The 24,069-nt window shown below is 26.2% G+C and overlaps 2 protein-coding genes across 9 annotated transcripts in view; one reads left to right on the forward strand and one right to left on the reverse strand.

Moving 5' to 3' along the window:
• Positions 1-24,069, reverse strand: part of mRpL51 (mitochondrial ribosomal protein L51) — a 59,466-nt gene that overhangs the window by 8,208 nt on the left and 27,189 nt on the right. The gene's annotated exons all lie outside the window — the stretch shown is intronic.
• On the forward strand, positions 4-22,493 carry LOC107441011 (coiled-coil domain-containing protein 63). Of its 8 annotated transcripts, none has more exons than XM_087163537.1 (10): positions 4-79; positions 807-977; positions 2,729-2,918; positions 4,859-4,981; positions 5,677-5,858; positions 8,412-8,570; positions 9,618-9,918; positions 16,589-16,837; positions 19,149-19,246; positions 22,250-22,493. In XM_087163537.1, the coding sequence occupies exons 2-10, from the start codon at positions 811-813 to the stop codon at positions 22,365-22,367; spliced, it is 1,587 nt and encodes a 528-aa protein (XP_087019663.1). In that variant the 5' UTR covers positions 4-79; positions 807-810; the 3' UTR covers positions 22,368-22,493. The 8 variants fall into 8 exon arrangements, with proteins under 8 accessions (XP_087019663.1, XP_087019666.1, XP_087019662.1 ...); XM_087163536.1 differs by having other exon boundaries at positions 16-182; XM_087163538.1 differs by having other exon boundaries at positions 16-90.

Raw genomic sequence — 24,069 nt, forward strand, 5'->3', positions numbered from 1 at the left:
GAAGCTTTTTATATTACTTGAAACGGTTTCTATGTTCAAAAATGAAAACAAACATTGCATTAATTCTTCATAACTTCTAGTAAATTAATAGTTTGTCTTGATTTTATGATTTTAATCTTGTAAATTTCACAACGTTAATATTTAAATTTTTTTGAGGATTATCTTATTTATTTCTATTTAAAGTAAATGAGATAGTATTTTCTTTATGGTTTCTTTAATGTTTAATTTATGCTAAGCAATATGTGTACCTTTATTTATAAATAAATCTAATTGTAAAGCAATTTTATTTATCATTTTAAATCTGGAGGGATTCTATTTTTACTTAATGTGAGATTAATTTGTTAAATAAATTTCTATTCTTTATACAACTTTCCTTTTTTTCTTCTTTTTTTTTTAAAAAAATTAAAGCATTTTTTTTTTATTTTTACTTAAAATTTCTAAATGGTTTCTACAAATCAAATAGAATTCTTATCAATAGTACATACTCAAATCATTGTTTTACATGATGTTTAAAATGTGCAACTTATTTTTAACTCTTGCTGAAACATATTGTGTTAAAAAAATGTTTGCAACTTTCCTAGCAATTTTATGTTTGCAGACTTTGCTGCATTATGTGAAGAATTTTAAATATTAAGAAATTTATTTGGTTTGTAAAGCACGATTTTCAGTTTATTTTGCTTGAATTAGTCCTTATTGTTTACTGTTGTATTTTCTTCTTTGTAATTAGAGTAAAATCATTAAATGAGCTACATATATATTTATATGTGTCTTGTATTGTATACAATCTTTATTTTCTTATTTTTAAGGACAATGAATAACCTGGAAGATGATTCAAAACCAACTGAATTAAAAATAAACCAGGAGAGGTTACTAGTTGTGAGAGATGAATATCAAAGATTGTGCTATGAAATGAAAAAGAAAGAAATGTCTCGTCACACCACACACACAAAGATGCAACAACAAATAAGAAAGCAATGGTATGCTCGAGAAGATTTCTGTAACTGCAACAAAAAAATTACTAAACTTTGGCGACAACCAAACAGTAGTACATAAGAAATTAAAAACAATATCATAGAAGGTGACCAAATCAAAGGGTTGGTTACCACCTTTGGCAAACTTTTAATTTAAAAAAAAAATTTTTTAAGTAAAAAAGGTTCTTTGGCATTAATAGGTACCGATAGGGAAACATCCTTGATGTTAGGTCACTTAGCAGGGGTCTGTTTAGAAGAAATTTGGGTCCGTTAATGGACCTTTCGCACAATATCTTTTCATAAAAATGGACCCTTCACAAAATATTTTAACTTAAAAACGGGCCCTTCACAAAATGATTTTTCTTTCAATCGGACCCTTCACATATTTGTTTATCTTCATTATTGTTTTGTTAATTGAATAAACCTTTCCCAGGGCAGAAAATAAGAAAGATGGATGTAAACAAATTAAGTTTTGTCTTCGGCAGACGATTCTTCCATTGCTCGTCTGAAATGAATATTCTGCTTTCAGCAGTATAGGCTAAATACCAAATGTTTGTTTATTGCATCTCTTATTTAGAAGCAACAATTGCTGTTTATTTTTGAAAATTTAATTTTTTTTTATTATAATTTTACGATGCTGATATAATCTTGTATCTATTTACAATTTATAAACTCCTTGAAAAAGTTTTTTGCTATAACCGGACCCTATTTGCACAAATTCATAAAAGCAAGACCCTGGTTGAACGAATGTGAGTAATTTTTTCACAATTTGACAAAAACGGTACCTTTCACAAAATGTCTGGACAGACCCCTGCTTAGAATACAATTTTCTTTAACTTCAGTTTTAAATAGCAGGTGAATAAATTCAAGCTTGTAGAAGTTTTTATACTGTAAAATTTTGTTTCATTACAATTTTTAATGAATTGGACATAGAATATGTTTCTTTTTTTATTTTATACTTAGTTTTCATGTTGTAATGAAAATAATTACTTGTTTAATCATGCTTTGTATTTTTAAAAATAACAAATCATTGTTCTCAATTTTAAACTTAATTTATTTCTTTAACTGGTTCTTGGTCTTTTTAACAATGTAAAATTTTGTTTCTTTACAATTTTTAATGAATTGGACATAGAATACATTTCTTTTTTACTTAGTGTTCATGTTATGATGAAAATAATTACTTGATCATGCTTTGTATTTTTAAAAATAACAAATCATTGTTCTCAATTTTAAACTTAATTTGTTTATTTAACTGGTTCTTGGTCTTTTTCGATTAAATAAATTAAAGTAACTAATTTCTACCTCAGACTTGAGTTTTAAAATAATGGTTGTTCCTATGATAATAATTTTAAAAAAAATTTCAGTTTTGAATTTAATACTTCAGTTGTCTAATTTGGAAAATATTTTTATTTTAATATTTCATCAGTCTAATACTCAATCTTTTTATATCTCATTAAAATATTAGACGTAAAACATCACATTTTTTAATTAGTGAGACAATTAATATTGATTTAAGAATCTGATAGATTTTAATAGTTCTGTAGCCTTGTTTCAACATATTTTTGTTCAATCAATTCTTTTTGTTTTTCTTTCAATTGCTAATGTTAGAAAAATATGAGGTAATTTTATTGAAGTCTCTTTTCATTACTTATCATTTTTTTAGATTCAATTTTATTCATTTTGTAGAATGTTTGATTATGATTAAACAAAAAGTTATTTTTATTTAAAGTATTTTTGTTTGTTTTTCATTAATTTAGGGAAATAATATCTGAATTAAAGAAGCAAAAGTCAGAACTAACTTTACAGCTACGACTGCAAGAGGGTGATAGTTTCTCAAACAAAGCTAACCAAAATTTAGAACGATTTCGAAAAGCTTTAGATGAAATGATAAGGCTTGAAAATCTTCTGACGAAGCAGACTGAGGAATTGAAAAACTATAAACGAGATGTAAGTTATGAAGTTCATAAAATTACTTCTTCCAACTACTTCAAACAATTTTATTATTCAATGAATTGAGTTATCGATAATTTTTATTAATTTAAATTTTGTTATTTAGTTTATTTCAATATTACTTTTTGTCTGAAAGAATTTTATGTTATTTTAAATTGATATACCCTGGATTTCATTTATGTTATAAATGTTTTGCTATATTAAAATTCTCATTAAATAATCTTAATTCAGATTAATTGACATGTTTTCTATTGATTAAATATTGATATTTATATATTCCTTATTAATTTATATCTGTTATTTTTAATATCCTTTCGAAGTTAAAAACTTTTTCCCTTCATTATTTTTGTGGGAAAAGTGAACATTTTGGTTAAATAAATTGTTTTCATTTCATTTTGTGTTTTATAAAATTCATTTGTCTTTTTGAAAATGTCATAATCTGTTAAATTTTCACTTGAAAGTATAACATTTTTTTAAGATATTTATTTAATAATTAAGTATAATTAACATTTGCTGCGACTTTTTGTTATGTAATTATTAAAAACACAACTTGATTATTAATAATGTACTTTTTAACAATGTTTTATTTAATAATCAAGTGTAATTAACATATGCTGCAACTTTTTGTTGTATAATTATTAAAAATACAACTTGATTATTAAAAAAATGGACAGCTACTCATTTTGTAAATGAAGATGCTTTTACGACGCGGTGCAAAATTTTTCACTTACAAGCTCTCCATTTGCTACCTAATATTTAGGGCTGGCAAGTAAACTTTTTCTTTGATAAGTTTGGTTTCAAATCAAGCTATGTTTTTCCCAGATTGAGGGTCTCCTTTTTGCAAGCTCTAAATCAGAATAGAATTCAGAAAACCTTATGGACACCTCCTACTCTATTAGAGTTTGATCCTAGGGGTGCAATTGTCAAAAAGTATTTTTGAGCCAAAATGCAGTGGTATACAAACATGAAACATTAAAAGTACAGGATCTTTTTTGATATTTGAGTTTCTAATTTTATTATTGTTTAATAATATGTTGATGGTATTGGAAACTTTATGCCAACCTTATTTAAAATTAATATTATTTTTAATAAATGAGTTCCAATTTAATTTTTACATTCTTAAATAGTTTTGGTCACTGCGCATCTTAACATTTTTAAAATTAATCAATTTATTGTACAAATAGTGGCAGACAAGAATTTTAATCTGGCTAATATCTTAAGAACTAAAATATAAAGCCCTAATTGTGATATGATCATTCTTAGCTCAAATTGGAAAATTAACTGTTTTATAGAACATGCCTGTTTCCCCCCTTTTTTTGTTTTTTTCCCCCCGTTCCAACAAAAAGTTTTTAATATTTCAGTTAGTCTAGATTGAATGCACCATTCCAGAACAGTTTTGTTACTTTATAGGAGGCTTGTATTTTGCAAAAAAGAAAAAATAAGAGCTAATTAATAAGATCTGTTAAAGTTTTATCTTTGTGTGTAACATATTGTATAAGTACCTATAATTCTGTCATCTTGATTGTATAAGTAACTTTAATTAATGTGAGTTAGATAGATAATTATGCTAGTGCAATCTAGTGCATCAGATTCTGCTAATAAAGTGATATGAACTATTGAAATTTAAAAATGGAAGGAAGTTTGGGCATTCTCTAGTCCATAATCACCCAAAAGGTGTTTTATATGAGTAATATGTCAAAAGCAGAGCTCATTAACTTACAAAGCTTTGCATAATATATATCAGCTAAAGTGATCATCAAGCCACCAAAAAAATAAAATTTGTTGCCCATTTGATTTTTATGAAAAAAATTATTATATTTATTTTTTTAATTTATTATTTCTGAGGTTAATATATTACTCTGTTTTATTTGAACTATTTCCAAATACATTTTGTTATCAATATAGTTTTCTAACTCTATAAAATTTCTCTCTTCCAGATATCAGAAGTCGACAAAAAAACTAGAGTGAAGCAAAAGGAAGTTGTCAAAGCCCTGCGTAGTTCAAGCAGGGTTCTTAAGCACCAGCAAAATATTTCCTTTCTGGAAAATCGCTTAAATGGAGTAACATTTTTCACTCTTTATTGTCTTATTTTTTAGAATATTCTTTTTCTTCTTATATAATAATTATGTTTTACATTTATTTCAAGTATAAGACTTTTATATTCTTATTATTAATTTGATACATAAATTTTTAATGTATATCTTACTTTTTGCATTAAATAATGCTTTAAATTTTTAAAAAAGTTTTGAGTTTTACAGTCTCTTTACAAGGGTTTCATCTTTCAAGTGAAATGGAAGCCTAGTAATCTATTCTTTTACTTCATTCTTGTGACATTTTGATACAATTCCAGATTTAGTTTGTAACACCATTTTTTTTCTTCCCTTGACCATTATTTTTTATATATTTATTTATTTTATTTATTTTTTTCCCTTTGGCTTCTGCTTTCAGCTCTTTACCTACTTATTTTTTTTATTACTATTTTACTTCTCTTCCGCAACATTGAAATTAAGACATTGAGAGCATGTAAATTTATTTCTTATGCTCCAGTATGTATTTTAATGAATGATTGTAATTTTGTCGTCTTAGTTATAAATGCTTTAAATTTTGTCATTAAATACATCATATATGACTGTTTTGTTATTCTTAGTTGTTATAAGATAGATTTTATGGATCTATTTGTAGGTAGATATTAATTGATTTTTTTTTATATCATACAAAATTGATTTATTTGTTGATTTTATTTATTTATTTACAGAGCTTGCATAAATACAATCAACTTCTCATATCTAATAATAACTTGAGAGAGGATATCAACTCTTTGCTTCTCACTCAAAGTTCATTTCGTAGAAAGTACAGTAACATCAAACGATTATTAGCCTTGGGTAGGAAAACTTTATTGGAGGTTGTTCATTCTGCTACTATGTCATATCAAACAGGGTAAACTACCTTATATTATTTCCTAAACAGATTTCTTTGTTAAAAATATGTTTGTAAAAATGATTTGAATTCAAAAACAAAAAAATGATTTATGAATAATAAAATTTTATCATAACTCATTATCATTTACTTCCATTCATTTATTTCCATTTTGTTTTCTTTTTATAATGCCTTTTCTGTTTAAAAATTTATTGGTTGACTTTTTCAAATTTTAATCTCTACATATGATAGTTTTGAAACAACGAATAGTGTACCATAGCTACCAACTCCATTAAATTTTGCCATTATCCCTGTATTACCCTTATTTTTTTATGTATTAAAAAATTACTTAAATTATGGAGATTATTGTCTTAAAATTGCTTATAAAAATCATATGTATATAAGCAAGTAAATTCCTTTAAGAACTAACAAATAAAAATATAAATTTCTACCCAATTTTGAATTAAAAAGAGCAAAAACATTTTAAAAATACAAAAAAATTATAGATATCTAAAGTTAGGCATGTATGTTTGTAAACGGTACTTTTTTCTTTCTCTTATTAAAATTTGGTTGCTTTAATTTCGTGTGAGCGATGAATTTAAAAGTCATGCTGTTATGAAGTTCTTGATACAAATACAAACTTATTTTCTTTAATTGTGCCAAGTATATCTAAAATAACTTAAGTGAACAAATATTGACATAAATCTCTTATAAAAATATATTAGCTTATTATAAAGCTTTAAAATATTTGATTTATCAGTTGATATTAATTGACTTTATATGCATTTCTATTTATTCTTCTTACTACTAAATATACATTAACTTTATATGTATGTTGATTCATTCTGTTTATAGATAATATATGATCGATTACATAGATATAGATTAAACTCAAACCAGCCTAAAGACAATATGACATATATCTTTTCGTTGGTGTGAGTATAACCAATATTAAAATTTAATAGCGTTTGAAAATCATTTCTTTTTTTATGAAATATTGCAATTGACATCGATCAATTGTTCAAGCCTACTTGTGCAATACTTAGATTTTGGTTGTACTTCATGATAAATTTAGCACTTTTTTGGCCAAACGTGTAACCTTTTGAAAAATTTTGATTTTGGTTTATTTTTAAGCAAGCTTTAGACACATAAAGTCTTATGCATGCAAATATTGATTTCTTTTTATTTTAGAAGGACTTGAAAATCTTTTCGATTGTATTGGAACATATTTTTTTATGTATGCATTACTCAAGACTGGATTTTCACCCATCGTGATATATATGGAAATCCGCAAACAAGGTGGATTTGTTTGAACTGGATCTGTTATGGCCCAATAAGTTTTTCTTTTGTATGATGTTAGAAGAATATTGTTTACAATAAAATGGAAGATAGCAGAATATTCTCATAGGTTAATGTATTTATTGATAAGCGGTTAAATATCCAGTTCAAGAAAGGAAATAACAGGCCTAGTTACAGTTGCAATTATTACAAAACTACTGGTTGCTATCTGTGCCACAAGGTTGCTGTGGGTAACCACATCGAGAATCGTTCTATTATTTTAAAGTTTATTACAGACAAATCTGTGAAGGCTGCTTGTTACTCTCACTTTTTATTTAATTTATTTACTTTGTTTATTTGACTGCTTGCTGACTGATTATGTACTGTTTATGTATTTAAGTGTTTGAGATAACATCACTTTTGCTTACATTTTAATACTAAAATCGTTTCATAATATTTTTACACTCATCTTTCTTGTATACTTTTGTATTCTATTACTTACCAAACTCTTTCTTGTTTGATCTCTTATCCTAATTAAATTTATGCAAACTGTTTTATATTTGTATTTCCTATCAGATATATAAAATTTCAGTTTTTAAATTCTACCATAAAAATTCTAGTTCTTTCAATTGAATCATGAAATTTGCAGTTTTTTCAGTTTAATCCTGTTTTATCTTCATATTTACTATGCCAAGTTAGTTTTTATTTTTATTTATTTATTTATTTATTTTTTTTTTTTTGAAGACAATTGAAAACATTTTTGTAATTTAATTATTAAAACAATTTTGATTTCTGATAGAAAGATGAATTTTCTTTGAATATTTTGATATGTATGAAATTTATTATTGCAAGGACTGTTATATTACTATTGTTTCTTTTTTCATAGCTACAAATGATTTACTTTTCCTAACTCTCTTATTTTCCAATGAAGTTAGTTTTAGTTAAATCTCATGTATCAGAGTTGATGAGACTAGTTCTTATTTAACTCACATTTAATATGATAATTTTCTTCGAACAAGTATACCCACAAATGCTTGATTAATAGAGTATTTCCTCTTACAAAAAAGTTCCAATAAATCAGTTTCCCTCTCAAAAAAGTTTCATTTGTATTAAAAAATGGTTTTCACACTCTTAGAACAATATATTCTAATATTTTTTTCAATATAATTTGGAGGTAAATGAAATGAAACCTTATTATTGAATGATTTATTTATGAATTTAATATAATTAGAATATATTTTTCAATGGTTATAATTTTTGTATGATTAATAATGGCATACAGATAATAATTTTTAGAGAATCTGTGAAATACAAGCTGAATCTTGTGAATGAAAGAACTCAAGTGGATCAGAAACGTTTGGGTGAGAAGATTAAAGAATTAAAAATTTTAGTGGAGCAAGATGAACAGTTGAAGTCATTTTTAGAGTTTAAATCAAGAGACGGAGTGGCAAATAGGTTTGATTCTTTTTTTACTTTTAAAGTAATTCACGAAATTTTACTCACTAAATGATAGAACTTACAAAAAACATGCATGCATACTGTTTTTCATTGTTATTAAAGTTTTTATATTGCAAATATGAAATGCATCTGGTTCTAAAAAAATAGTAATTTTTTAAATTATGTGTGGTTGTTTTTAAACAATCATAAAAATATGTTGTTATATGTTTTTTTTTCAGACTATTTTGGAACTCATAGAACACTGTATTGAACCTGTTCATTATTATATAAATAATAAATTAAAAAATATCTCTTTCAATGAACTATTTTATATCTGTACAGTGCACTTCAAAATGAAATCATCCTCATTAACTTTTGACCTAATAATCAGATTTTCACTTATTGAGATTCAATCTTATTGGTTTAAGGGCCTAACCCTAAATATGCTATTCAATCAGGGCAGGCAATATTGTAAATTATGAAACTAGGCAGAAAACGTAATTTTTCGGAATAAGCATTCCTTGTTTTCAATATTTCGAATTTCTTGACCCTTTAAATCTTTTTCTATTCTGTTCATTTGATGAAAAACTAAATCAATTTTGGCTTGTCACAGCCCTATTTTTAGAATATTTAGAAATAAAGCCTATGTATTACTAATCTTAATCTTTCGTATATATTTGAAGACTCAGTTATCATTCTCATTATGCTGATAAGTATTCTACTACCAGTACTGATTCTATGTATCTCATCCAATTTTTTACATTAGAAGTCCTTACAATTTCTTTAACTAGATGCCAGGAAATTTTTCCCAATTATTAAAAGTTTTGACCTTTAATTAATTCAAAGATAAGCATATGAACTTATAACTGACTTGATAAGCATGCTGTGATGTTTTTAAGGTCTGATTTAATTTTAAAATTATATTTCAGCTTATTTATTACTTAACTGTCACTGTAAGTGATGTGGAGAGTATAAACTTCCAAGTTGAAGATCTGCATGAAAAGTTTCCTATTCAATCTGTCTTCGTATATACATAGAATTTATTTATTCTTCTTTTTTAAATAGTGAAGAGAAGGAGCTAGAGACTCGAAATGAACAAATAATGGAGCAGCGCCTGCTGTCATATCACAGAATAATGGCCCGAATTCAACTTGCTTCTGGATGCAAGGATGTCAATCGCATATGCAAGGCATACCTTGTGGAGGAGGAAAGTAACCTGGCTTTATTTGAAAAGGTGAATAATATGAGTATAGAAATTGAGAACTTGCATGAAGAGGTCAGAGCTCAAAGAGAAGAGTTAGATATTCTGAGCCGCCAGTATAAAGAGCAAAATCGAAAAGATTTGGCTGTAAGAAATGATATTGAGGTAAGAAAAAAACTTTCTTCAGTTTTTGTAATTTATGATGTTTCATTACATTCAAATTTAATTAACCAAAGCATAACCATTCAAGATAATAGATATTCTGAGCATTTTAAAATAGTGTTTTTTGTTTGTTTGTTATGATGTTAAAAAAAGATAATACAAATAATACTGTGTATGCCAATTAACATGATTGCATCAGTACCTGAAGGGGCTAATTATAATAAATGGCTCAGTCGCCCTCTCAGAAGTGTGATAGTATTTTTTCTCAGTTTTTCAAGATATTACAAGTTTAAATATACAAAAAAAAATCATTAAAATTAATTAACATGAATTTAGTTATTTGTTAGAAATCTTTATTGGGTAAGTGAATCTATTTTAATTTCAATTTTATATTAGTAAGCTTAAAGTTGTATACATTCCTCAATGAAAGAAGACCTCTTCTCTTTAGCAGTGTGAACAAATAATTAAATAAATTACAATATTCTCATTTCTGTTTGAAAAAATATCTCTTTTCCCCCCACTAGTTCTAAATTCCATCCCTATTTGTGTCATGAAAAGTAATTAGTCATCTAAATTAGAGTTAAATAAAGCGAAGTGAATGAAAAGGTACCTGTTATTTTCAAATGATACCTAAATAATTTTTTTTACAAACTAGAAACAAAGCATTTTAACTGAGCATTTCTAATACAATGATTCTATTTCAGTTTAATAAATATTGATTAGTTATCAAGTTATTTTGATTTAAATGCTTGTCCTGATGTCAAATTGTGATTTTGATGGCCGTAGGAATATCAATGTTATCATATATGAATGATTTTATTCTTGGAAAGTTTGTTATTAATAAGTGGCTAATTTCTTTCGTGAGTTTGCAAACTGGCAATAATTTTTTTTTAATAAAATTAAAAAAAAACAACATTACAACTGAGCATTTCTATTACAATGAATCAATGATTCTATTTCAGTTTTAGTAAATGTTGATTGTCTTGATGTTATTTTGATGGCTGAAGGAAGATCAATGTTAGTAATAAGTGGCTAATTTCTTTTCTGAGTTTGCATTGATATATGAATGATTTTATTCTTGGAAAGTTTATTATTAATGCATGGCAAATTTCTTTAGTGAGTTTACCAACTGGCAAGAACCGCAATGTAAGAATGTATTTCTATGGGGGGAGGGGTTATATACTGTTAATTACATTTTTCTAAATGAATAAGTAATTGTCAGACAATACAAATAAATCTTAATGTTTAATTAATAAATTCCGGTTGATAATTTATTGTCTTTTTTCATAAATTGACTACTTATTTAAGAAAGATTAAAACTAATTATATTTTGTCTGTCTTATGATATTATTATTCTGTCGTGCAAATAAGAAAACAGCAAAAGTGTTTCGCATTTGATTTCAAGAAAAAAGTGGTTTGACAAAAAACAGATAATAAATTAAAAAAGAAATTAGTAAAATCTATTACTCATGCTTTGAAAGCTAAAATAGAATTTTTTTTTAAAAAATGATAAAACAAAATCTATTTTTGAAGAAAAAAAATTTTTTTTTTGATACGGAGATTATCATACAAAAATGCCAAATTGATTGAAAAAAAGTAAGTTCATTCAGAATAAGTTGCTTATACAAGTTTTTTGTCCTTTAGGCTGATTTTTCTATTGCACAGCAGTATTATTGATGTCTAATTTATTTGATTTAAAAACATATATTGCTAAATAATAAGATAGAAGCATGAAAAAAAATATGATTTCATTTTATTGAGGACTACAATTATTAGAACTTTTTTTGTTTTGAATCTATCAATTTTTAAATATTGGACTAACAGAGGTACTGATTTTATAAATTAAAATAATGCTACTTGTGTGTTGATCCACATTAACAGAATTAATTTTAAAATTATAATCTTACCTTAAAAATTATAATCTTATCTTAAAGTTATATTTTCTATGTTTGATTATTTTCTATATTAATCAAAACTAATAAAACAGTCAAATTAGAATATCTAAGAATTATTTATTTTGCTATTATAACTAATCTCTTATAAAACATTGTCTCTACTGCATTGTTTAAATGGAACCCTAAAATATTATAAATTTTGAGATGGGATCTGAATAGTTTTTCTTCTTTCTCATTATAACGCATTTAAGTTTTATAATTTATTTGCCAATAAAATTTAACAATTTGTTTTATTTTATTTTTCTCTTTGGAGAGTTACAATTTATTGTGTCTTCCTTTTTTTGAAACTCATCAAAATTTTATTATTTATTCTCTTTTATATGTATTTTTTGCAATACTTTCATATTTTGAATTTTTTTTTTTATTATTTTTATTTTGAAATTATTTAGGTTTGCAATGCATCTTAATCATCATTATTTCTAAATAATGCATTGCAATAAAGGATTTCTGGGGTCTTTCACCTTCAATGCAAATAATTTTTTGGAAGAAAAATTATTATTTTTTGTTTATTTTTGTAAGTATAAATGTATAGATACATTTTATTCTGTTTGTTTTTGCATGGTTGTCATCATATATATTTTGTTATTATTACAGGAATCTTTGTTAATTTTATTTTGATTTTTTTTATGAGCATTGTATTACATATGATATTTATTGCAAATAAATTTTTTTGCATTTTTTAATATCAGTTTGCATTATAATATCAGTGTAATTAGTTCAATATAAAAAAATTTCATATTTTTTAGCAAATTTTTGAGTCCAATTTCATTCATGCTTCCATTTTTACAAATGATAACTTACAAACAGATTTTTTCTCTGCTTCTTTCTTTGTATATTTGAAGGGCTACCAACTTTCTATGCTTTTTGGGAAATTTTCTTTGAGTGGTAAATAAGATTATGCTTTAATGTATGGTCTCTTGTTCTGTAATTTTTTTAAAAATTTATTTTCCACACCAGTACATTTAAGTGATTCAAAAGTTATATAAAATCCCACTTTGTTCTAGCTCTCTCGTAGTAAAGCTTTTAAAATATTGGCGGAGTTACAAGAAATTCAAAAAGCTTTAGTTCTTACTTGTCTACCATCCTATAAAGTATTTTGCACAAAACATAGTAGTTCACAGCCCTGTATTTGACTATAGAGTCTGAGAAACAAATAAGACGAATTGCAAAATCCATTTTTTTTTTAAGTTTTATTTATTTTTGTTACTTTGAATTGTTTTTATTAATTTTTTTTCTTCCAGAGTTTTAAATGATGTAGAAAAAAACCCAGCTATTTTATTGAAGCAGCATTTCTTATACAATAAAAAATAATTATGTGATTTAAGATACAATAGTTTTGGGTTGTATATTAAAATACAATATTATGTCAATTTATTCTCAATTAATTGATTTGAAACATTATAAAATTTAAACACATATTCTATTGAATAAACGTTTTTATACCATAACGAATATCAATCTAATTTAAAATGAAATGATATTGAGAAATTATGTAATATTATGTATTAAATATCTTATAAATATGCCATGAATACCCATAATAAAATCTCAACATTAAATGGAAAATAAATCTCATACATCATATAAAATAAAAGAGAGAGAGAGATAATAGTAATAGAAAATAATAACACATAAGAGAGAGAGAGAAAAAATACAAACATAATAAAATAAAAGAGAGAGAGAAAAAAAATACAAACATAACTCTTTTTATCTTTCTTTTTTTTTTAAGTTTTATTTTTAAAATAATTTCTAATAATGTATAATACAAATAATGAGTATGTACAAATAATGATTTTGTTTGTTTTGTTTTGTTTTTTTTGAAAAAAAAGAGGTGAAAAATTCTGAAATATATTTGCTCCAGGAAACCATTGTTTTAAATTCAAGATTTTTTTAAAAAATAAACAAGCATTTATGTAATTGATTTTTTTTTAAATGTTTTGACAAACTTTCTTTTATCTATGTATAATATTTACTAGAGATGCAACGGATATCCGGCAGGCAGTATCTATCCGGCTAGTAGGCCGGGTATCCGGTTATTACGATTATCCGGTAGTAACATTTGGCTCGAAATAAAATATTGAGTAGAAAGGTAAAAATGAAATATATATATATATATATAAATAATTCATCACAATGATGGTAGAAAATGTAATATTAACATAAAAATCAATATTCTTTTCAAATATAATTTTTTTTATACTTATAGTGTTTATAAAATAAAGAAATTATACTTAAAATATATATTAGGTTTTAGTTTTTATCTTGGTCTACAACAGCTATGTTTTACTAACCATTGATATAAATATTCTTAAAGTATGTTAGTATTTTGAAAGTTATATAATATAACATAGTATGTAGTATATAAAAATATGGTATACAATTACAACAGAATATATTTACTATACGGATATACATATTTATTATATTATAATTATATAATAGCCAACCTCTTTGATTTTTAAAATAAAATGAAATTGGCAATCTTATCAAATAAAAACATATAAATATTAACTAATAAGTAACTAATTTCATTAAATTTTTTTCAATTTTATACAATTTTCAATTAGAGTCCACTGATATGATGAAAAGTTCTGAATTTCATTGTTTCCATTCGCATAGATGGATATAGCATTTTGTAATTCTTGTAAGTTGTTCAACATGTAAAATGTACTGTTCCATCTTGTTGAAACATCCTGCACTAATTTTTTGTATTGTATATGTAACTGTTTTTCTTGTATTTCTTTAAATTTTGAACAAGCTAAAGAAGAATGGTTGAAATGGCCAACAATTCTTCTTCCTAGAGCAATGATATCCTTTAATGCTCTTTGGGAATTTAATGCATCACTTACAATTAAATGCAAATTATGTAAAAAACAACATTCACTTTCTAAATTGAGATCATTTACGGCTTTTACAATATTTGAACCACCATCATGAATGACCAGATATATTTTACTTGTCACATTCCGTTCCTCGCTCAAGCTGCTTAACATCTTGCCTACATTTTCTCCAGTATGACTTCCGGGAAAGTGTCTTGAGTTTAATACAAAATGTTTGTAATTAAAATCATTATCTATCCAGTGAGCAGTAAAGCTAATAAAACTGAATTAGACCATATATCAGTAGTTAAAGATATATATGTAGCTGAAGAAAGCAATGACTCAATTTCTTCTTTACATTTTGAATGCATTTTTGATATAATTACTTGTTTGAAATATTCCCTTGATGGAGCTTTATACTATGGTTGTGTTTTTGCTATGAGATTTCGAAAACCTTCATCTTCCACAAATAAGTATGGTTGATTATCTACTGCTATCATTTGGCCAATAACATAATGTAATTCTACAGCTTTTGGATTGTTTATATCCAAGATTTTTTTCTTTTCCAGAACTGCCTCTAAAGTTGGTTGCTCCAATCTTCTTTTTTTAGAACTTGCACTGGGATCATCTGCATTTACAGTATCATCAGTGGATTCAAAACCTAAATCCTGACCTTTTTCATTGCAGTAATTAATTTTGGCATATTCTGCTAAATGTTTTCTCCTTAGATGATTTAATAGTGGAGAAGTTGATGCTTTTTTGCCTGTTCCACCTCTTGAGATAAAACAGGAACAAAGATTGCATTTCACTTTAATTGCATCCTCCACATACTTGAAATAATTCCATACAGCACTTTTGCTTTTAAAACTCATGATTATAATTGCCTTTCAACAGTTTATGACAAATTTATTCTCACAATTATTAAAATGAAGTAAAATATAACTGCAGCCTATAACTATCAAAGCATAACTGAGGTAAGTATACAGATTCAGTTACAGTTAACAAAGGGGAAAACACCATTGACCATTACACAATATATCTTATCTCTTATCTTAGGGACCTGGTCTTACAAAGTGGGTGGTAAGAATAACCTACAGAAGTGAAACCTGTTTTTGCAAATGGCAAGAGCATAAGAACATTATTTCAGAACAAGAACATTATTTCAGAAAAAGATGATTAAAATTATATATATACTTCAATATTAAGAACAAAAGAAAGAAATATTTTTAAAATTATTAATTTATTCATTATTTCAATTTGATTTTTTATATAAATAAGTTTGAATCTTTAACAGATGTTTGTTTCTGCCACCTGCTTATAATAAATATTCTATCAGTGGTTTTATTTAAGCTAAGCACAATACTCAGTGCAGATAACATTCTTCAACTAAGTGTTATTTACATAATAGTTATTTATTGATATTCAGAAATTTAAAGTTAAGTACTCTTAATTGAAAGTTTATTTAAAAGAAATATATAATCATATAAGCAAAAGAAAAATAATAGTTTTGTCTAGTCCAATTGATTATAAATACATATTTTAAAAAAGTACTGTGATCGGATACCGGATATCCGGCTCAAAGATTGGCCGGATTTCCGGTATCCGTTATCCGGCCAAATTAAGATCCGTTGCATCACTAATATTTACCCATTTTTATTTGATGAAATAATTTTCTAAAGATCATTCTTTTATAACACATAATTATTTATACTCTAACATTTTATATGTGTATATATATATATGTTCTATACTGTTTTTTTTTTATTATTATTTATTTTATCTAAAAATTCTTTAACTCTGTCTGCTTCATTTTCCTTCATCTTTTATATCAATATATCTTTTTTTATTATGTTACTTACTTTTTTTTTAATCTGTCCCATTCGATTAAATATTTTTTAGAATTGTACTGATATGTTGAGAATGGAAGCACAAGAGTTAGAAGACGCTTCTGATTTAAAAGCAGAAGAATTGGAAGCAATTAAGAGTGCTTTGAAGAGAATTTATAATTTCTTGGATAATTTTTCTTCTCACCGAGTTGCATTCACTGTAGATGAAGGAATAACTGATGATAATGTGCTTCAATATTTGGAAGCCTTAGAAAGGAGAATAATTGATGTTATCCGCTGTCATAAACTCGTGACTGAATTGGTAATAATTATCTCTTTATTCCCTTAAATTTTTTTTTTAAATTGCTGTTTTGAAGTAATATATTTTCAGGGTTCCCACGAGTCTGGGAGAACTGGGAAAACCTGGAATTGTTAGGGAATTTTGTTTTAACTCTAAATATCAGGGAATAGTCAGGGAAAATTGCAATTTTTTTACTAAAACCTGGAGTATTCCTATCTCATACCTGGAAAATTACCAGTCTTAAAATTGTCAGTAACTGTAATCAGTTATTGAGATTCGAGTTAAATAATTCTAACATATATTACAATTATTTGTTGTAAAAATTTCACATTTTAGTCAAACTGAAAAGTACCAATCCTCATTTTAAAATATTTTTTTAACATAGGAACTAATATTTCACATTACAAATAAAAGAATCAAAGTTTTCTGATGAAACTATGGACTCAATTATCATTAAAATTTACCTGGTATGCCAGGAAAAGTCAGGAATTTTTTTTTCTTTCTGAAATTGAGTGGGAACCCTGATTTTTATGCAGATGAATTATTGTATTACCATAAGAAATGTATTGTGTGAAATAGTAAATATTTATTGTATTTGAACAGTTTTAAAAGTATAAGGTATGAGATGAATGTTTGTTTGTTAATTGCCTACTTAGCTTTTTCTAAAGAAATCTAAATAGTATACATTTTGGCACTCTATCCTCACAGCCAATATAACAGCCACCGCATAAATGCTGCAAGGTGTACACTAAATCGGTCGTGGCTGAACGTCCTTGCATTGATTGTGGTGGGGAAGAGAGGGTACCAGCTCAAGCGCTGTCTACGTTGTTTGACTCTAGTCAAAAATATATACCAAACCTGCCATAGCTGTTAAAAGATAGAAACCTACAAATGAGGCTAGGTGCTTGGCAGTGTTTGGATGATGCGTTGTAATTTTTGGTGTGTCTTCTTTTTTCTCGTCATTATTTATTTAACTTAATTTTGGCTATCATGACTTCCACTTTTACTGATAAGAATCTTGTTATGTTATTCATGTCAGGAACATATAATATTGTAATACAAATGATATCAAGAAAAAGTTTGAAAAGGAATGTAATTTTATAAAATCAACTTGGAAAAGTAATCAAGTCAGCTAATTATTTAGAATAAGATGATGCTTTGTACAAATGTTTTTTTTCTTTTTCAAAAAGGATTATACTGTTATCTGGGGTATAATGCAAGTGAGTATTTTAATTAATAATATCTTTATAATTCTTTGACATCAAGGCATTTATTTAATGGTCATATTAAAATTAAAAACTCTAAAGCGCTAAATTAATTTTTTTTAAAGAATAAATTTTGAGACTTGGAAGAAAATTGATTTTAAAACTATTACTTCTATATTCCAATTGCTTTGAAGAAATAAATCTTGCGCAATTTGCTTTAGATACTCAAAATTTTATTTCAATTATATTTTTACACTAAGCATAGTTTTAAGTGTAAAAAGTTTTACTTTATCTGAAGTAAACTAATATTTTTATGAAAGTACTTTGCAGGAAGAAATATATGTATATAAATTACTTCTATTATATAAGTCTAGAGATATTCATGATATGCAATTGGCCCTTTAACATGAGTGTTCAGTTCTAAGACTTCATAATTGCCACCTGGATGTTTTACTATAATTAGAAGCAGCTTTTGGCTGACTCTGTAACTGCCAAATAAAAAGCTATGTTTTTTTCTGGTCTAAGTTTTTTACAGTAAATAATTTTTGAAGTTAAAAAGAAGGCACTTATGATATTAACAATTAGTAAACCCAAATCCAGTTCCAACAATGATTTGGTAACATGTAGCACCCTGTAAATTCTGTATTAAAATTTTTAAAATTATGCAGCAATTTTTAAAACTATGCATACAAGTTGAAGCTGACCTAGAAAACAACTTAAACAGAAAAAGAAAACTCTATAAATAAAAAATACACTTTTTATTATTTCCATGTTTTCTTAAAGATAGAATGCTTAAAATCAAAATTTCATTGTCTTTAAAACTCTAATACAGTGCTGCATTTTTGTTTGGTTTATGCATTTATTTTATTTAGGACTATTTTACTAGTTTAGTACATAGAGTTTTAACTCAAAATTAAGATGCCTTAAAAATGGCACAATTAACAAAGAAACTATTTTTTAAAATTTGATATTATTGTTTTTATTTCTAAAAATCTCTTTATTAATGAATATTTATATTAATCTCTTTAATATTTAGATTAAAATTATATTCTCATATAGTTATTACTAAATATGAGTGCATGAAAAAATGTAATTATATTGAAATATTGTTTCTTTTTTCTTCATAGAAATGTGATGATATAAGATGTTTTTCAAAAACTAACAATAAACCATTAAAATCTTTTGAAATGAAGAAATCATTGCATGACTATAAAAAGGAGAAAAGGTGGAGTTTCAAAATTTTTATAATTAAGACAATAAGCGATTGAAAGCTTAATTAATAAGTTTGAAATAGTCTTTGTTAGTTTCAACTATATCAAAGTATGAAGTGCAGAAATATTTATACTTTTGTAAGGAAGTTTACATGTCGCCTAAGAATTTCTTAACTGATTTGATAGTAAGTGAAATCAAAAATCATGTGTAAAGCAGTTCAATACTACAATTCCAAAGGAAGGTTGCACAATACAGCCGAAATCCCATAAGAAAATTGAAACCAATCGAAAATTTTGAAGAAGAAAGTAATGAAAAATATAACAATAACAACCGAAGCTGACTTCATCAGGAGGTACCAGCTCCGAAAGACAAAAGCACGAAACCTTTTCTATCGAGAGAGCACAAGAAATGTCTAAAATTTGCTCTCTCTGTACCCCAAAGGTTTTGCAAAAAGTCCAGGAAGAGAGGAAAAGAATACAAATACAGAAGTAAAATACATAAACTATTTACAAAAGGAAAACAATAATCAAAAATTCTACTTAAAAATATTCCATTGTTAAACCAAAGCACACTATTTTCTGAAAATTCATTATTTTTTATTATATTCATTATTTTTTATTATATTTTTCATTGTTTTCTTCTTTAAAATTTTCTATTAACATTTTCTATTACATCCTCTTTTTAGAAAATGAACTAAAAGTGTTCTCTCTTCCAAAAAAACAATATTAAACATTTATGAGCTCTGGCTATTTTTTTTTTCGGACAGTAAACCCACATATTCCATTCATTATGATTTAGGTCTAATTTACAGATAACGAAATCTCAAGCCATAGAATCTTTATGTTAAATTATATGACTAGACGTGCTCTATTTGTAATGCTTATCAGATAAATGCATTTCTTCATCAAAAAAAAAAATAAATAAATAAAAAATAATGATAATAAACATCATTACTAAGTGTATAATTATTATCAAAAATAAAAATTTTTGACAAAAAAATTACATTCAGATATTTTAGTCTTCTAAATAAAGAATTAATTGATGTGAAAGAAAATCAATCATAGTTTTATTTCCTTATAAATCATGACATCTGAAAATTCTAACTGCACTCTTAATTATCATTGAAAGCTAAAACACTCTAGAAAAATCAAATTAGACCTAACCACATTTTGTATGGCTTAGCAATCAGTAACAAATTTATTATTTCTCATCATTTCCTTTTTAGATATGAAGTCAAAATATCTCAGTACAAAAATAAACTGTTGAAATAATAAAATAATTTTTTTTGATACTACGTGTTTCAGGACTATAGTGGGAAATAATGTGAATGAAGTACAGAAATGGACATATTATAGTTTCAATGTTTTAAACAAGAAACGTTCCTCAGCGCCTTGAAACCAAAAACACAACCATTTTATGTATTTATATGATGAGGAATGCTCTTGCTTAGAGAACTAAAACTAGCGTATGTTCATATCTGTATTTTATTTGTACTTTATGCACGTTTTTCACTTTATATATGTAGCACATAGTTATACCCTGTTAGAGAGTAGATCGGGCTCACTTTTGGAGGTCCAAGCCCTCAGAGCCCGAGTCCGTCCCTCCTTGAGACATAAGTGGGGTAAAGGCCAAATTATGTGGTCTCGTGGCCATTTTATCTGTAAAGGGAATTAGTGAATTAAAACCTTTTCTTTTCGCTAACCTGTGAAAAAACCAAGACACAAACTGAATCATCTGAAATTCTAGACGACTAAACGAAAACTTAAAAAAGAAAACAATCAACACAATGACAATTAACAGTAGCTTCACAAAGCAAAAGCACTGAACTGGTATAGCAGATCGCTGGGAATTTTTATGCCTTATTAACTCAATAACTGAAACAAACGTTCGTTTAAAAGTAGTAAAAAATTTATGAAAATTTTATCATGAATCTAAGATTTGTCTGATCCCAAAACCTTTTTACCGTAGTTTTCTGGCTGAACCCGTCTCACCGTTATATTCCTTTTGAATTTGTCTTTCAAGTAGACGAAAAAGAAGAAAATGTGTTGGATACGTAACTTTTGTTATAAACTTAAACTTCTCCAGGGTGTGTAGCGTTTCTTAAAGGTGCTAATTTCTGATTTATGTTTTTTGAAAGACCTTAACAGTGCTTTTTTCAATTAAGGTTTGTCAAAATTGATTTATTTTATATCTTTCAAAATGAGATTTTTTTTCTTTGCCCTGTTTGCCGTCATGAATTACAAAAAAAAGCATGTTTTTCACAATTTTTTCTGCAATATTTATCAGAAACTACTCGTTTTATCATGATTTTGTAAAGTCTTTGAAAATGTTTTTGCATTTTTTTGATTTTATGTACATAAATGAAGAACTTTAAACAGTAGGAGGAAATCATTCTTATTACTGCACATATCCTGATTATAATTTTTTTTTTTTTAAAGTGATTAAAAATATTTTTGAGTGCTTAAAAGGTGCTTATTTTTTGTTGAAAAATCTGGCTATGCACCCTGTTTCTCTGATCACCGAAAATTTCCCATACGTTTTATCATGATTTTGTAAAGTCTTTGAAAATGTTTTTGCATTTTTTTGATTTTATGTACATAAATGAAGAACTTTAAACAGTAGGAGGAAATCATTCTTATTACTGCACATATCCTGATTATAATTTATTTTTTTAAAGTGATTAAAAATATTTTTGAGTGCTTAAAAGGTGCTTATTTTTTGTTGAAAAATCTGGCTATGCACCCTGTTTCTCTCATCATCGAAAATTTCCCATACGTTTTAGTTTTAGGTTAGACAAAAAAAAAAAAAAAAAAATGCTTCTTTTCAATCTACTAACTTTCTATCAATCTATCTTTCTTCTTTTCTTCTATTCTATCCTTCTTTTCAATTTATCTTTCAATCTAAACTGAAAAACAAATTTTTTTTTAAAATTTTAATTTTGTTTTAGTTATAAATTTTTTCAATTTTGTTCTTGTATGTTTTAAATTTATACAAATTTCTCTTTTTCTTATTGTAGCCTCTTCTCTGCCCACCAAGCGAGTCAGATGGAAGAACTAAAAGCGAATATTCCATACAATCCAGATCATTTGGAAACATTCACAAAGACTTTTCACAAAAAACTACAAACTAAATAAAAGTGTAGTTACGCATTTACATTACAAATTAAACATTTACAATATTAAAATTTTTAATTAATTTACATTTAATCATGAATTTTACGGTTTTGTAATTTGATATAATAATAAACATTAATAACAGTGTTTACTTAGTACTATTATTTCTCCTGGTCAAACCTATTTTAAGATTTAATTCAAGGGAGAGTTCAACTGCCACCATTGCTTCACAATCATTTTAATTTCACGACTTAAACAAATTATTAAATATCACCCAACTTATAAACTTTTTTTGCCTGATTATTTTTATATTAATTGAATTAGTGGTACAAAATTATAAGCTTTACTTTTCATATCTTAAATTTATCAATTTAATTTTAACCCTTGACATATCATTTCTTGATATAGAAATGATCTTTGATTGCACTGTAAACAACAACTCGCATCGGAATGTTGACAGAGATGCCAACTGCTCCTGACACGCCAAAATAACTTTTAAAAAAACGGTAAATAACTACAAACTAAATTTTGCAAATATTTGACCATTTTTGCTTGCTTTTTAAAAGATATTGCATGACATAGCTACTATAAATTGGTGAATTATATAAGCCTATGAATTATTTAGAAATAATGGTGGATAAAAATCTACTAAATTGAATTTATTAAACCTAACAAACAATTGATACCACTTTAAAATATTTATTTGCTGTCCGGAGCAAGTTGGCATCTCTATGTTATAGAAGATGTCTGAGACACATCAATTTTTGTTTTGACAAACGAAACAAATGACGTCTTCGTATGTCAAGGGGTTACAATGATTTTGACTAGCACTCTCTGTTCCACAGTAAATAGGTCGTTAATGGAGGCTGGGCGTTCTTAGAAGTTTACTCCTATTGACTTCAAAATTTTTATCAAAGGTACATGGTTTTTCACAAAAGATTTTAATTTTAGTCAGTGTCATTTTCTTGGTGCGGAAATGCCACTTCTGTTGGCATGAAAACTGGATCGATGAATAAAATTTAGCATCAGTAAAAATGACCCCGACTGATATAATTATGTGCAGAAACAAATTATGAATGATAGAACTATTTTAAATAAATATGTAATATGTTTTTTTTTTTAAGCTTGCCTTCAATTTCATATCATGAAAATTAGTTTACTTTAAAATAAGAGGAGATTTGTTTGTTTCAGATGCTTAGTTTTTTTTTTCTGAAACAACTTAATTTTCCTAATTTAACTTTCATCTCTGAAACTAAATCATTGATAGCACCGTCTTGAGTACATTCTGACTACAACATGAGGTTGTATCGTCAAAAAGAGCTATATCAATTAGAGCCTCCCACAAGTATTTTGAATACATTTAAATATACTTATTTGTTTTTTTTTTTAATTTTTTGTTATGTTTTGTTTTCGTGTTTATTTATTTGACCTTTTCCGCATTCAGTGCAGATGTTTGCTCGGTCGCTGCGAGACGTTTTGATAGTCTGTCCTAAAGATTTCCTTTAACATCTATGGAAAAAATTTCGTGCCTCCCGAAAGTGGTCGCTGCATAGAGTTGGTCTTTCCTGAAGGTTTCACTGTAGTTATCTAGCTTATCAATCTTTATATCATTTCGCAACGTTTTCTTACGTAGAAGCTAGCATGCACCTGTTATCCTTCTTAAGAGTTTTATTCTCAAATGTAAGTAGTTTTCTAATTTGTGTTTTTGTAAGTGACCTCAAGC

Source organism: Parasteatoda tepidariorum, chromosome 5 (assembly GCF_982258835.1).
Source record: "Parasteatoda tepidariorum strain Cologne lab strain chromosome 5, Ptep-v5.0, whole genome shotgun sequence".
Taxonomy (NCBI): Eukaryota; Metazoa; Arthropoda; class Arachnida; order Araneae; family Theridiidae; genus Parasteatoda; species Parasteatoda tepidariorum.